The sequence below is a fragment of the Canis lupus genome, chromosome 2, assembly GCF_048164855.1.
Source record: "Canis lupus baileyi chromosome 2, mCanLup2.hap1, whole genome shotgun sequence".
Lineage (NCBI taxonomy): Eukaryota > Metazoa > Chordata > Mammalia > Carnivora > Canidae > Canis > Canis lupus.
In genome coordinates this window covers 34743236-34760356 of record NC_132839.1, presented here as the reverse complement: position 1 = coordinate 34760356, position 17121 = coordinate 34743236, and the positions used below count along the sequence as shown (strand labels likewise).

Sequence of the window (17121 nt, the reverse complement as noted above, 5' to 3'; positions counted from 1 at the left end):
TCTTCCCATGCATCTGTCCTCTCAGCCCTGCCCTAAAACCCTGACTTCTCCATTCTCACTGTGGCATCCATCCTGAGGGTGTGGTATCTTCTTTAATGCCTGAAAAGTGTCTAGACAGCCTCCCAGTCCTACTGTGGGGACTGATTTCCAATCTGAAGATGAGGTGAACAGTTTCTTTCCCAGATGACTGGCTCAGACTAATACTTCCTATTTGCCAATTTGAGTGGTGGCCTCATGGGACCCATGCAACAACAAATAATCCAATTAAAAAATGGACAACGTGGATGGAACTGGAGGGTATTATGCTGAGTGAAGTAAGTCAGTCGGAGAAGGACAAACATTATATGTTCTCATTCATTTGGGGAATATAAATAATAGTGAAAGGGAATATAAGGGAAGGGAGAAGAAATGTGTGGGAAATATCAGAAAGGGAGACAGAACGTAAAGACTGCTAACTCTGGGAAACGAACTAGGGGTGGTAGAAGGGGAGGAGGGCGGGGGGTGGGAGTGAATGGGTGACGGGCACTGGGTGTTATTCTGTATGTTAGTAAATTGAACACCAATAAAAAATAAATTAAAAAAAAATGGACAAAAGACATGAACAGACATTTCTCCAGAGAAGTACAGATGGCCAATAGACATGTGTCCATTTTTTAATTGGATTATTGGTTTTTGGGTTTTGAGTTACAAAAATTTTTTAATACATTTTGGATATCAATCCCTTATTGGATATATAATTTGTGTATATCTTATCCCATTATATAAGCTGTCTTTTTGTTTTGTTGATTGTTTCCTTTGCTGTGCAAATTTTTTCATTTTGATGTAGTCCCAATAATTTATTTTTGCTTTTATTTCCCTTGTCTCAGGAGACATATATAGAAAGATACTGCTATGGCCAATGTTAGAGAATTACTATCTATGCTCCTCTAGGATTTTTATGGTTTCAAGTCTCAATTTAGGTCCTTAGTCAATTTTGAGATTATTTTTGTGTATAGTGTAAGAAAATCACCCAGTTTCATTCTTTTGCATGTAACTCTCCAGTTTTCCCAACACTGTTAATGGTACTATTTTCTCCATTGCATATTCTTGCCTCCCTTGTCATAAATTAATTGCCACATAGTTGTGGGTTTATCTCTGGACTCTATTCTATTCCATTGGTCTATGTGTATTTTGTTCCAGTACCACACTGTTTTCATTACTACAGTAATGAAATCTAGGATTTGTAGTCTCTTGAAATCTAGAATTGTGATACCTCCAGTTTTGTCCTTATTTTTAAAGATTGCTTTGGCAATCTGTCTGTTGTGGTTCCAAATTTGTTTAATAACAAATATTAAAGTTCTGAATGACTTGCACCTTCAATTCCAGGGTTTCATACATTGTCTCTTTTTTTTTTTGAGAGAGAGAGAGAAAGAGCATGCACAGTGGGGGAGGGGCAGAGGGAAAGAAAGAATATCAAGCAGGCTGCACACTCAGTGCATAGCCCAATGGGGGACTCAATCCCACAACCCTGAGATCATGACTCAATCCAAAATCAAGGGTCAGACACTAAACCGACTTCACTAGGTACCCTCTGGGTTTCATACATTCTGTAAGAAGATTCTGCATAGAACATTCTTTTTTCTTAACATAAAATGACATCTCAGAAATTGAAGGTACAAATCTTTAAGAGCTTTAATATTTAAAAAAAAAACAAACAGGAAAAAGGTCATTCTGGGTCTTGTCTCTTTTGTGAAGATTAAGGAAGGTCCAAGATGCTGCAAAGTTGTCTCTCAAAAAGTTTTGCCTCCGGTGCCAGAGGCATTAATGGGGAAGAGCTGAATGTTTGCAGCCAGAAAACTTAGGGGCTTATGGGGCTGCTTTAGAGCTTAGGCAGGCATCTAGACATCTACACACACCCTGGTTTTCTCTACGTATCTCCATGCAAAGTTGTACTTTACAGTGGGAAAGCACATTTTATTACTTTTCAAAATGGACACTAAAGTTTGCTTTGTTTAATTGGAAATGCTAATCAACTAGAAACTTTCTTTTAGGTGTTGCAACTACCTTCTCTCTCTGAAAAAGTCTCTGTATATGCAAGAATTTTTAACAGTCTCTGCCAGTGTGCAGGGATATGAAAATGGAGGCATACTGCTGTGACTATTTGCAAAAAGTGGTATTTACTTCATATTCTCACTTCTTCCATAGCTGGCACACCTTTTCATAAATTAGTATATAGATAAAATTGCTTTATATATACCTTTAATATACATTTGAGTAACATATATACACTTACATGAAATAAGCTTTCAAATAGTTTTTAAAACTATGAATATATGAATATGCCTAAATATATATTTTAAAAACAAATGGCCCTAATGTGTTGTGTAAACTGTATTTTTCTGTAGTACAATTAAAAGTGATCTATGAATCATTATTTTTCCAACTTGCATAGAGAACCTTTGGCATTAAGAATTTTTGAAGCATATCTAAGTTTTCACTTTCCTAAGTGGTGAGGTGAGATATGAACCCAGGCAACTTGGCTCTAGGCTATGCTTCCATTAGAACACACTGGGTGAGGAAGCAGAAGAAATGATAGAACAGTGGGTTTTGCAGTTCTTCCCTTAAGAACAACATAAAAAGATGAGGGGAATAAGTCTGAGTGGGTGGTCAGACATGAGCCAAGATGCTTTCCTAGTCCTTGGTGCTTGTAGTCTTGAAGTTTATTGGAATGACCCCAATTTTTTAGAAACCTGGGTACAGTGAAGCAGCTTTGAAAGTTACCTCCTCTGCTTTCATGTTGCACTGTATCTCCAGGCATGTGGGATCCCAGAATCACTCCCAGTTCTGGCATCTGGAAGGCATTCAATACCATTTTTGAGCACTAGAGTCAACACTGAATTGGACTACAATGGCATTTTCATCATTTAATTCCAATCCCTTTGTGAAAACAAAATAGCAATTGTTAGATAGTGGAAGGCCATATTACATTTTCAAATGAAAATATTAATGATGTATTTGCAGTCCATACAGAAATTCCAATTTCCCTAAATACCAGTGAAATACTCTTAAACACCTATATAACAACCAAAACGACTATCTGAGTACTGTACTGGTTATGAATTATAATTCTCCTTGACATTGCAGGGGACACATGCTACAATGTAAAGAATAGAGAGATAATATTTAAAAGATAATAGAGATACTATCTAAAATTGGGCCCAATTTTGCAATAGGTTTGGTAGGTCTGAAGACATGAACATCACAAACCTCAATGAGCTAAACTTTCCAGGAAAGGGAAGGTGATTGAAAAACATAATGCAACATCTGACTGAGCCTATCAGTCAACTTGCTCTGTAACAAAACATCCTAAAATCTAGTGGGTTTATATTTTTCCTCATGCTTCTTGGGTTGGTTGGTCAAGTTGTCTGATCTAGGATGGCTAGGCTAGAGCTTCCCATAAATAATGGCATTACTCACCTGTCTGGGTTTTTGGCTTGATTTGAGCAGGGGCCACGAACATGTCTGACCATTTGTCTTATTTTCAGAAGATTGGCCTAGACTCATTCATTTGGTGGTTACAAGGATTCCCGAGGGCAGAAAGAGGGGTCAGCCCCAGCACTCAAAACTTTCCAAGTCCCTGTTTCTGTCAGATTTGCTATTGAGTCACATGTCCAAGGCTATGGACAAAGTAAAAGGAATTCTTATGGCTATTTTCACAAATAACTCACCAGACTATAATAAATACTTTCACCTTTCCCCTACCTCTTAAACTTTTTGCTAATGGGCATAGAAAGATTCGATATAGCAGATTTCCACTTGATAGTAAATTTGGATAAAAATGTTTGTGAACTGTTATAGTGAGCATTGAGACAGTGAGAGTTTGGATAGCAAGGATAGGTGCATTTACAAATGGAAAACCTGAAAGTGGCAGAAACTGTGTTTAAGAACAAACGTTATGAACACCTTTGTGTTTTACTTCTGACGCTTTCATCTTGACATTTTGTCCCTAGATAAGATATCTGAGCAGCCTTTAATTAGCATGGGTCTGTGATTACCATTTTATAAAGAAAAATTCCAGTCACTGCCTTTACTAATATATTTATCCATCCATACCAGGCATTGTGCTAATGTGCTCAGGACCCAAGGAAAAGACATTTTGCTCCCTGGGAGTTTGTGTCTCCTGCAAACCCAATCTCCAAGTCCCTGTACTATATTAATCAATCATTTTTCCATTTGATCTATGGTACAGGAAAGGGGAAAGTGTTAGGAAGTAATTTTCTGAGTTTTAGAAGTTACAAATTGATTTCATTAAGAAGCATAATTTTTATTCTGTTTTGTTAAAATGTTCTACATGCTGAAATAATTCATGGCCTATTTAGGAATCATTAAGCTCTCCAATTATTAAGACAAGTTCTGAACATAGGCTCTCCACAAGCATGATGTTTTAAATTGGGGGATTCTGCACATTTATCACATATTACATTTATTACTATTTTAAACACAATTTCACAGCTACTTATGAATTATATAAAATGCTTATTTGTAAGAATGGTTTTCTCCTCCTGCAGAAAGGAAAAATGATTAATAACATTACAAAGAAAGTTTATGAGGGACATAAAATGTTTCTCTGTGGGTGGGAAGTGTTTCTTCAACATTTAGTCAAATATAGACACAATAAAACATCTTCCCCATGTACAACACACACCATCTGCATTATACCCTCTTGAGTTAGAGTTTATGGTAGAGCTTCAGAATAAAGAGAGTATCCTCCCAAACTCCACTACTTTCCCCAACCCCAGAGCATCATGGTGTGTTCCTTTCCCTTACAAAAAAGTAATATGGGGAGTAGGGACAGGAATCCATGCCTCACTTTGCAAGCTGCAGCCTCACAGATCGTTTCTGATTACAGTGATCCCCCTTATCTGCGATTTCACTTTCTGTGGTTTCACTAGCTTTTAGTCAACCTCAGTCCAGAAGCAGGTGACTCTCCTGATGTATCATCAGATCAGTAGTAGCTTAATGCCATGTCACAATGCTTACATCCTTCATCTCACCTCAGCTCATCACATAGGCATTTTATCACCTCATATCATCACAAGAAGGATGACTATGTACAATAAGATATTTATTTTGAGAGAGACCACAGTCATGTAACTTTTTTACAACATATTTGTTATAATTGTTCAGCTTTTAATAAATTATTATTGATCTCTTATTATGTTTAATTTATAAATTAAACTTTATCATAGGTATGTACATATGGGAAAAAACACAGTATATACTATGGGTTCAGTACCATCCATGGTGTCAGGCATTCACTTGGGGTCTGGGAACATGTTACCTTGAGGATGGGGGTGGGGGATGACTGTACTTCATGTAGAATTCAAACATAAAAGTTGTTTCCAGTGGCAGCAAATAGAACATGTGTAGAAGTCATTCTACCTCATCTTTATTGCAAAAGTAAGACAAAAATGAATGAGATGGAAAATTACTTTCAACAGTGAACAGCTAATGTAATCGGGAATGTGGAAACATAAAAAGTTAGAATTGGAAGGGTCCTTACATTTAATCTACACCAACTACCCCATTTTATAAATGAGGAAACTGAGGCTGAGGAAGGTAACCTCATGTGGTTTGCAAACAAGGTGAACAAGGAGAGAACTTCTGTACTGGGGGTCTTCCTCTCGCATTGCCAGTGGTTTCTACCTCTAACAAGGTTTCTACCTCTAACTGCTCTCAGTCACCTCCAGGGAAACAGGTTTTGACTGTGTGGTTTTAGAACATTTGGTACTTAGCAGCTGTTGTACTTGATGAACATTACTTAATCTCTTAGATTTCAGTTTACCTCCTGAGAGGAAGGTTTATTACAGTCTCTGTCTCAGCAATCATAGCCTGGAAGGTACGAAGTATCTGCACCTCATAGGAGTGGCTTTGGGTGATGCTCTCTATCTTGCTATATAATTCACTGATTTCAAATCTGTAGTTCAAAATATTTTATTGTGAAGGTATATAACCTGTGTATTAATGGGATTGGAGAGCAGAGACAATAGGAGAGGAAGGGCAAAGAGGAGGGCCCTATCTGTAAGACACTTTTTGTTTTGCCATTTTTACACAATAAAAACAAACATTTGGAAAGTTTTACTTGGGTCCCAAAATTCAAGCTAAATTTGACACATAGAGTAACTGGTAAAATTCTTCAAGTTTTCTGAGTTTCAGCATTCCTACTATAATATGAAAAAGTTTTAAATTTTATGATTTTAGGTTCTTTCCAAAATATACTTGGGACCTTTATAGAAAGTATTCTTTATTTGGTATTATTGATCACATTGGTAGGCCTTGGCCTTGCTTGGAAGAACATTTTCATCTTTTTCATTTCATTTTCATCCTCATTCTCTCATTTGATAAACTAGTGTTAAAAGAAAGAAGAAAATAACATAGTTCCCAGTGCAACTATAGCCTGTTACATAGTTAGCAGTCATCACTGTGAGGCTAAAACTCTGTCAACAAGGAGATAAGGTGCCCACTCTCCTCATCCAGTCTGTTCTGTCTGGCAGAATTGTTACTGTCTCATCCAGTATGCTTTTGAACTTGCTTGGGGTCTCTTGGCTCATTTATCTGCGTGGCTCATTCCTGTACCTCACTTAGGTCTTGGTTCTCAGTCACTTTCTCAATAGGAAGGCAGCACTTCCTCCCTGCATCCCCCACCCCTTTTCACCTCTTCCAGGGTACCAGTTGGTACAAGCTGGGGAGTGCTCCTCTTACAAACTTTTCTGGGTAACTTGGCACCCAAGGTATGTGTCTGGGATGAATCTCAACAGAGTGTCTGAGAGCCTGTGAAGGGGGAGTGCTCTTCAAACACCATCCCAGAAATGGCATACCCCACTCTGCTCACATTTCACTTTATCACAGGTAAGGAGGCCAGACGTAGCCCCAACAGAGTCAGAGGGAGATGCAGTTCTGTCATGTGCACATAGGGAAGGCTGCTTTGGTATTTGGCGAATCGGACCAATGACCACCATAAATCTGTATCTAGCTGCCAAATATTCTTGGTCTCTCATGTGTCAGGGAAGATACATCTCATTCTTCTTCAAATGAGGCAAACCAAAAAGCCCACTCAGTCCCAGCCCCAAGATCAAGGTTATGTGTATGTGTGCTGGCATCCACATTAATTCACATAGTTTTCCCTGGTCTACTGGTTTCTAAACTACAAAGAAAAGGTATTTGACTTATCACCACATGTGTAGAATAACTACAGTGACAGATAAGGTCCAGGATGATCACAATCAACCCACTAATTTGCAGGAATTCTGAGACCCCACTGGACAGATCCTGAGTGGGCTGTTCCCTGGAAGAAAGATCTTCTTTGATTAAATGTTAATTCTGCTCCCAGGGTACGGCTCCATAGGATTCTTCTCCCTGGCTCTTGACTCCATTGTTTGAGAATCTATTCTTTTCCTGCTAACTGCTGTAGCCACGGGAAACTGGGCATTGGGGAAGAAGCCCACACCAAGTTCTAATCAGCTTCTCCAGGCCACAATCTGCCCTTTATAGATAAGAATGCAAGAGTGTATCTCATTCTCAAATAGTCACATACATCTCTTCCTGACTTGATGTTCCTTTGGCACTAGAACTCTTTTTAAAATATAGTAAGCTTCTTACCTAATAGGAGAGTTTCACATGTGCATAGCCACATTCCCAGATCTTTTGACAACACAATTCTAGGGTCTATTTTGTGTCTTTGATTTTGCGTGCCACTGTCTCTCTCCCATCCTTTTGCTTTCAAATGAACTCTTTTTACTCTTCTCTTAAATTAAGTACAGATGCCATGGCCTTATCTGCCTTCAGTAGAAGAATTATGCCTTGGTCTCTTATCCTGAAGCCACATTTTCACAATTAAGGATTTTATAGGGTGACAATTTAGTCCACTTAGAGATTTCTAGTTGTAGATCTGTTTCTGCAAAGCTGAATTTGAATAGGCTTTTTGATTCTCAAAGCATTTCTTGATATTATGATTTACTCATGGGGATGAGAAGCATTTGCCTGTTCTAGCCTTGCAAGAACCTGTGTTGGCTTTATCTTTCTTTTCTCTTTCATAACTGCTTTCAGACTGGCCAATTATCTTCTGAGATAATTTCTTTCTTATGTTACCAAGCAAAATCAGTAGCAGTCAAAACATTTTAATTAATGTTCCTTTTCCAACTTCTGCCCAAAGAGCTATATACTCATTAGACATGCTCTGCCTTATTGCAGGTGTCAACATTGCCAAACCCATGCATGACATGAGCCACCTTGCTTCCAGTCCTAAGCCAACACTATGTGTTATAGTTTTGTTTCAGCACTCTTTATTAATAACAGATTTTATTTTTTATTTGTATTGAGATAAAATTGATATCTAACATATTAGTTTCAGATATACAAATAATGATTTCATTTATGTGTATATTGCAAAATAGTCACTGCAATAAATCTAGTTAACATTTGTCACCATACATAGAAATATTTTTTTCTTGCGATGAGAACTTTTAATATCTATTCTTAGTGACTTTTGATTATGCAACACAGTATTGTCAACCATAGTCACAATGCTGTACATTACATTCCTGCGACTTATTCGTCTCATAACAGGAAGTTTGTACCTTTTGATTCACTTCATACTTTTTCCCACCTCTGCTCTCAGACCCTACCCCTGTAATCCACCAGTCTGTTCTCTGAATCCATGACTTCAGTTTTTTGTTTGTTTAGTTTTATTTTGTTTTAGTTTCCACATATAAGTGAGATTATAGTTTCTTTATCTGACTTATTTTACTTGTTTTAGCACTGTTTGAAACCCATTTTTATTTATTTATTTTTAAAGATTTTTAAAGATTTATTTATTTTGAGAGAGACAGTACATGCATGAGTGGGGGAAGGGGCAGAAGGAGGGAGAGAATTCTAAGCAGATTCCCCACTTGTGCAGAGCCTGATGTGGAGCACAATCTTATTACCCTAAGATCATGACCTGAGCCAAAATCAAATAGTCTGATGATTAATTGAGTGAGCCACCCAGGTGCCCCCAAATCCATCTTAAAATTAGTATACAACAGGAACTAACACATATACATGCACACACATGCAAACTTCCTCTTAGTTTCCTTCTCTCCGTGCATTTCCAAGGTTAGAGTTTGTTAATGAAAGACATATGCAAAGTTCTGGAAGGCAATAATGAAGCAGAAGCTATTATTCCCCAGAAGCATGTTTAGGTGGACCCATAGAGTTGAGGATTTGAAGAGGACCCTCTGGATGTTGAGATTTCATTCAGCTCTGGAAGCTTCCACAGTAACCTGCTCCCAGCTGCTGCTTCTGGCATTTGTTTCCCCAGATGCTCAAATACTTAAGTAAGACTCAGACAGATTCTGTGTACATAATTCTTTCCACATTGGATACCTGGATAATTTTTCTCTTTTCTAGCTGGAATCCTAACTGATACACTGACCTCATTTTTCTGCTTGGTATGTGTAACCTTCAAACTTGTGGGTTTTTGTTTTGTTTTGTTTTGTTTTGTTTTCAGCTTAACTGTATGTTTAATTCCTAGGCTAGAATATGAGCTCTGTGAAGGGGGAAGTTTTTTTGTCAGCACAGTGCTGGGTTTCCAGTGGTTTGCAGGGCATGGCAGACAGTGTAGCAAAGAGATGATGAATGAATGGATTAGTTAATAAAAAGTAGAATCTAGTCAATTGAATTATCTACCTCAGAAAGGTTCTTGAGCTGGAAACTTGATGGAAAAGATTAATGTAGGATTCATTGAAAAGTACTGAACCCATACTCTGTAAGAGTAATTTATTATATCTTATATGTAAATAAAACTGAAAGGTATAAAAATCTAACAGTCTGCTTCTAGATTGTCTTTACTATGGACTTAATTGATGACAATCTTTTAAACTGTGTTTAGGGAAAGAGCTTCTGAGGTAGTCCAGTCTCAGGACATTTCTCTGGGTCTCATGGTAAAATTAGTCCTATCCCACATCTAATGGTTGCAGCAAAACCTTATTCTGTGCTGGGAATACCAAACGGTTTCAAGTTATGGAGGTCATGTGATCCCCACCAGCCTTCTACTGAATCAGGGTTTGGCTTGGGTGTCTGTTTCCTTCATAGTTCTTTGTTGTTGCTTGTTTCTTACTTTTATTTTTTATTTGGGTTGTGTTGCTTGTAAGGCTTCTAAGTAAAAATGGGAATTATTATATAAGCTAATACTTATGGATCAATGCCAGACACTAAGGGTTTTTCATTTAATCATTTCCTTTCTTCTTTATAACCCATTTAGGGGGTGGGCATTTTACCCATTTTACCAATTAGAACGAGACTTTAATAGGTCATATTACCCGGTAAAGCTGTACTTGTGAATGCAGGGGGATCTGCATCTGTGCTCTGAATTATGGTCTACTACCACTTGGCCAATTATCACATTTTATATGTTTATTACAATTTAAGACTTACAGAATCTTTTTTACATATGTTATCACATTATTGACTAATAATCCTGCTTACCATTTGTTAAAATGTTTACCATGTTGAGCCAGGCACTATACTAAGCATTAACAGAAAGGGACGTGGGGGATAATGGTGTAAACGTGGAAGAAAACTAAACTTTTGACAAAGAAAATGAAGATACAGAAAATTCATTAATGAAACCACTTTGCCTCTCCTCTTGCTCTGTTTCAGGAATACCAAATTGACATATTTTTTGCTCAGACCTGGACAGACAGTCGCCTTCGATTCAATAGTACAATGAAAATACTTACACTGAACAGCAACATGGTGGGATTAATATGGATTCCAGATACAATCTTCCGCAATTCTAAAACTGCCGAGGCTCACTGGATCACCACCCCGAATCAGCTCCTCAGAATATGGAATGACGGGAAAATTCTTTATACTTTAAGGTAAGATGTTGATGGATTTTTAATCTCCGATGGGCTGATAATTTAGATCATCAGATAGGACCCTGTTCTCACTGCTGAGTTCTATCACTTCTCGCGTTCGACACGCAATAGCATCTTGAAAAAGTTTGTCTTAATGCCACTATGTGCGATAATAAAGGCATGCAAATGACCTGCAATGAATATAAACTCATTCCTTCATCAGAATCCATTTCTGCTGGAAGTGGATTGTGGAAATTGTCTTTAATATATTTAACTCATGGGTCCACTCAGCTAGGAAAATAAAGACGTCTTGGTGTATTACTTAACAAATATAATCATAGCCAAATTTAAGACCACAGGGAAAAAAGAGCACAGAAGACATTCCCTAGTGCATCCCTAATAGAAGTGGCAGCTACAGTGTAATGAGTCTTCCTGGGGGTCAGGCAGTCCTTACAAAACTGGGGAAGGTAAGAGAAACTGCACTTCAAATAAGTGAACTGACTTGCCTGTCCAAAGATGTCACTAGGAACTAGTGTTACCAGAGTTTAAAGCTGTGTCTGTATCTCTTAGAATTCTTTCCATTAGAGTGATCCAAGACTAACTGCACACCCAACTGTAATACACCACACATACCAACATCCCTGCACCTGGGCCAGCCTTTCTGTTGTCTAGAGATTAGGATCAGGACAGTACCCCCAGACAATTTGTCCCCATTGCTTAGTGCTATCTAGGAGCACTAGATATTTTCTCTCTCTTCTAACACTTTTTCTCACCACCTCTGAAGCGCCGTGGCTCCTTCCTGTATCTCCTGCTCCTGCTTTTGTGCTGCCTTTTCTCATTCTGCTCTTTCTGCCTCAGGACTTCCTCATTATTTCACTCAGGTTCCTCTCTCCTGCTGGTTTAGTTCATCCATTTCCACTACTATGCTGAGGTTTCCCACATGCCTACTTCAAACCCAGAACTTCCCTTCTGGGCTCCAGATGCTTGGAGCCACCTGCCCATAAGATGCCTCCTACTGAGTGTCTCAAATGCATGGCAAATTCAGCATGCCTCAGGAGAAGATTACTTCTCTAATTCTTCTGACACATGTGTCTTCCTGGCTCAGTGAAGCCCACCACCACCCCCTGGGGACTTCTTTTCTCTTTTCCCTATATTCAGTACTTGAGCTATTAATTGCAGGTGACTTTTGGCCATGCAGATAAATGTGTAACTCAGAATGGTAAACAAATATCCACAGCACAAATAAAAGTAGAAAGAAAATAAAATAGATTAAAATAGAAAGAAGTGGAAGATTAGAGAATTTCAACGCTCAGGGAAATAATAATTTTGGCAGGCTGGGAACAACAGCAACAAATCCACAGCAGGAAACTCTCCTGATGGATTACATTTAGAGAGCTGGAGTCTGTAACAGGTGTTTCCATATCAGTCTTAAAAGAGTGTGGATGAGACTTTGAAGTGAAGATGAGCCTCAGAATGGGGGCATGGCCTATGCTAGCATCCTTCATAGAAACTCTGGTCGCAGTGTTTTCTGGTGTATACACACTTGTATAGCCACCACCTCCTTAGTCAAATGAGGGAGTTGTCCAAATATGAAGTCCCTTCTACAGGTAGATTAGTTTGGCATTATACCTATTTAGACAAATACACCAATTTCAAAATGGAAGAAGGTTTTAATTCAATCAAACAGATTGAAGATGAAGACATATAAAATAACAGGGTTTTTTTGTTTTGTTTTGTTTTGTTTTTTGTCTCCTCTCTGACTTGGCTTATTTTTCTAGTCATAGTTTGGAATTTTAGTAATTGAAATTCTCTATGCTACCAATAGTTAGAACAAAACGACACAAAAGCCACTAAATGGTATCCCTGAATGGATGGCACCACTGCCAAAAGTGAGTTAAGTGCAATGCTCCCACTCTCCAATTGTGGTAAAGTGACTGTTCCTTGACCTTGACCTGGGACATTTCTGGGTTTCTCCTGGTTGACCTCAGGAGTAATCCTTGGCTCTCCTGCAGGCTCACCATAAATGCAGAGTGCCAGCTGCAGCTGCACAACTTCCCTATGGATGAGCATTCCTGCCCACTGATTTTCTCCAGCTGTGAGTACCAACTTGGGGTATAAATATTGTGTAAAGGAATGTCTATCTTCTGTTGATTTATGGCAGATGGTCATAAGATTGCATGCATCGTCCTGCAACAGAAAAAAATGGATAATGGTTTTGGTATTAGACATGTGGGGTTTTCACTCTATTATGTAGGATGCATATTACAAAATAGGTAGCTCTGAAAAAGTTGTGAGCAACTTGACCATTACTTATAATATTGAGAGTCAGAAATTGGTAAACAGACTTATCAAAGACCCTTGTGCTAATGAGATGCGCATATTATTTAGAAGTATACAAAATTGATTTGTAATATTTTCAGGTTTAATATCATCTTCAAACAAGGTATTTGTCTTCTGAAAAGAAAGATAAAAATTTTTTATTTAAATATATTTATATTTGTCTTATGGTATTGTAGGATGCGATTTTTCAGTGTCTTATTTTCTAATATTTTACTTCTGATTAATATTAGCTAATGAGTAATCATTCACAAATTCTTCAAGACAATATCTAATGAATACAAGGATACATATAAAAGGAAATATCAAACTTATCAAAGGCAATATCAAACTGTGTTAATTTATAAAATCCTTTTTTAAATAAACTCCATATAGAACTATATCTGTAGAATTTAGGATAGTTTCTTGTAAATATATTGATTACAAGTAACTAAATTTGACTCACAGAATTTAATTAATTTTACCTGCTTTCTATAAGATTGCATAGGGAGTTTGACAAACAAATGTGATTCAAATCTCAGAAGTTTTAGGACTCCCTTCACTGGACACTATAGTGAAAGTATAAAAATGAAATAAGAGATGAACACATAGTACAGTTCATTTTAGGTACAGAAAAAGGCAAAGTAGAAAGTAAAATTAATAAACTCCTAGATTGGGTAAAAATATTTTTAGAGAGATTAGTTTAATTAGTTGAATCCCAATTTAAAATAATATATTTCCTCAAACCATTATGTTTGTTGATAACACAAATTTTTAATGCCTAGCAAGTAGATGGCTAATGTCTGTGAATGTATGGTAAATTTGCCTGTAGATTAATTTAGGCCTGTTGTTCTCTATTTATTTAATTACTTTAAAAGTTATGGAACGATTCAAATTGTCTATTTCTTTGTGAGTCAGTTTGGTGTATATGTATATAATTTCCTAGTGACTTCTCTACTCATTAGTGTTCTCAGTGAACCGAATTTAGCTATGCAGATCCTTCCAATGCTCTGATATGCTATTCATTCATCTATTTACCTTATAACTTCAGTGGTTGTTCTCATTATTGGACATCCTATTTTCTTTTTTTTTTTTTTTACTTTTTCCAAACTTTTTAATGCTATTTGACAACATCTTATTTCCACACTAAATTTCTTTTTTTTTTTAATTTTTCTTTTTTAAATATTTTTTTATTGGAGTTCAATTTGCCAACATGTAGTATAACACCCAGTACTCAATCTGTCAAGTGCCCCCCTCAGTGCGTATCTCCCAGCCCACCTCCCCTTCCATTACCTCTTGTTCGTATCCCAGAGTTAGGAGTCTCTAAAGTTCCATCTCCCTCTAAGATATTTCCCACTCATTTTCTATCCTTTCCCTTAATTCCCTTTCACTATTTTTTATATTCCCCAAATAAATGAGACCATATAATGTTTGTCCTTCTCTGATTGACTTACTTCACTCAGCATAATACCCTCCAGTTCCATCCACGTTGAAGCAAAAGGTGGGTATTTGTCGTTTCTAATGGCTGAGTAATATTCCATTCTATATATAGACCACATCTTCTTTATCCATTCATCTTTCAGTGGACACTGAGGCTCCTTCCACATTTTGGCATTGTGGACATTGCTGGTAGAAACATTGAGGTGCAAGTGTTTTGGCTTTTCACTGCATGTGTATCTTTGGAGTAAATCCCCAGCAGTGCAATTGCTGGGTCATAGGGTAGTTCTATTTGTAACTCTTTGAGGAACCTCCACACAGTTTTCCAGAGTGGCTGCACCAGTTCATATTCCCACCAACAGTGCAAGAGGGTTCCCCTTTCTCCACATCCTCTCCAACATTTGTTGTTTCCTGTCTTGTTCATTTTCCCCATTCTCCCTGGTGTGAGGTGGTATCTCATTGTGGTTTTAATTTGTATTTCCCAGATGGCAAATGATGTGGAGCATTCTCTCATGTGCTTGTTGGCCATGTCTATGTTTTCTTTGGTGAAATTTCTATTCATGACTCTTGCCCACTTCATGACTGGATTGTTTCTTTCTTTGCTGTTGAGTTTAATAAGTTCTTTATAGATTTTCGATACCAGGCCTTTATCTGATAGGTCATTTGCAAATAGCTTCTCCCATTCTGTAGATTGTCTTTTAGTTTTGTTGACTGTTTCTTTTGCTGTGAAGATGCTTTTAATCTTGAAGAAGTCCCCAAAGTTCATTTCTGCTTTTGTTTCCCTTGCCTTCATAGATGTATCTTGCAAGAAGTTGCTGTGGCCAAGTTCAAAAAAGGTGTTGCCTGTGTTCTCCTCTAGGATTTTGATGGAATCTTGTCTCACATTTAGATCTTTCATCCATTTTGAGTTTATCTTTGTATATGGTGCAAGAGAGTGGTCTAGTTTCATTTTTCTACACGTGGCTGCCCAATTTTCCCAGCACCATTTATTGAAGACTGTCATTTTTCCAGTGAATAGTCTTTCCTGCTTTGTTGAATAATAGTTAGCCATGAGTTGAGGGCCCATTTCTGGGTTCTCTATTGTGTTACATTAATCTATGTGTCTATTTTTGTGTCAGTATGACACTGTCTTGATGATAACAGCTTTGTAGTACAACCTGAAATCTGGAATTGTGATGCCCCCAGCTATGCTTTCTTTTCAATATTCCCCTCGCTATTTGGGGCCTTTTCCGATTCCACACAAATCGTAAGATGATTTGTTCCAACTCTCTGAAGAAAGTCCATGGTATTTTGATAAGGATTTCATTAAATGTGTAAATTACCCTGGGTAGCATTGATATTTTCACAATTTTATCTCCCAATCCATGAGCATGGGATATTTTTCCATCTCTTTGTGTCTTCCTCAATTTCGTTCAAAAGTGTTCTGTAGTTTTTAGGGGATAGATTCTTTACCTCTTTGATTAGGTTTATTCCTAGGTATCTTATACTTTTGGGTGCACTTGTAAATGGTATTGACTCCTTAATTTCTCTTTCTTCAGTCTCATTGTTAGTGTATAGAAATGCCACTGATTTCTGGGCATTGATTTGTATCCTGCCAACTGCCAAATTGCTATATGAGTTCGAGCAATCTTGGGGTGGAGTCTTTTGGCTTTTTCTCTGTACAGTATCATGTCATCTGCAATGAGGGAGAGTTTGACTTCTTTTTTGCCCATTTGAATGCCTTTTATTTCTTTTTGTTGTCTGATTGCTGAGACTAGGACTTCTAGTACTATGTTGAATAGCAGTACTGAGAGTGGAACCCTCCCTGTCTTGTTCCTGATCTTAGGGAAAAGAGTCCCAGTGTTTCCTCTTTGATATGATATTTGCTGTGGGCTTTTTGTAAATGGATTTTAAGATGATGAGAAATGTTCCCTCTATCCCTACACTCTGAAGAGTTTTATCAGTAATGGATGCTGTATTTTTGTCAAATGCTTTCTCTGCATCCATTGAGAGGATCATACAGTTCTTGTTTTTTCTCTTGTTGATATGATCTATCACATTGATTACTTCACGAGTGTTTTTGAACCAGCCTTGCATCCCGGGGATAAATCCCACTTGGTCATGGTGAATAATATTCTTAATATATTGTTGGATCCTATTGGCTAGTATCTTATTGAGAATTTTGTATCTGTGTTCATAAGGGATATGGGTCTATAATTCCTTTTGGTGGGGTCTTTGTCTGGTTTTGGAATTAAGGTGATGCTGGCCTCATAAAACAAGTTTGGAAGTATTCTGTCCCTTTCTATCTTTTGGAACAGCTTTTTTAGAATAGGTATGGTTTCTTCTTTAAACGTTTGATAGAATTCCCCTGGTAAGCCATCTGGCCCTGGACTTTTGTCTTGGGAGGTTTCTGATGACTGTTTCAATTTCCTCCCTGGTTATTGGCCAGTTGAGGTTTTCTATTTCTTCCTGTTCCAGTTTTGGTAGTTTGTGGTTTTCCAGAAATGCGTCC

The 17121-nt window shown here is 37.6% G+C and overlaps 1 protein-coding gene and 1 pseudogene across 4 annotated transcripts in view; one reads left to right on the top strand and one right to left on the bottom strand.

The window, feature by feature from the left end:
- Nucleotides 1-3499, bottom strand: part of LOC140610821 (glyceraldehyde-3-phosphate dehydrogenase pseudogene) — a 34058-nt pseudogene extending 30559 nt beyond the window's left edge.
- Nucleotides 1-17121, top strand: part of GABRG3 (gamma-aminobutyric acid type A receptor subunit gamma3) — a 694245-nt gene that overhangs the window by 322432 nt on the left and 354692 nt on the right. For all 4 annotated transcript variants that reach the window (XM_072795383.1, XM_072795397.1, XM_072795390.1 and 1 more), the window contains 2 exons: nt 10678-10898; nt 12890-12972. In XM_072795383.1, coding sequence (XP_072651484.1) covers nt 10678-10898; nt 12890-12972 — 304 coding nt within the window. The remainder of the gene's footprint in view (nt 1-10677; nt 10899-12889; nt 12973-17121) is intronic.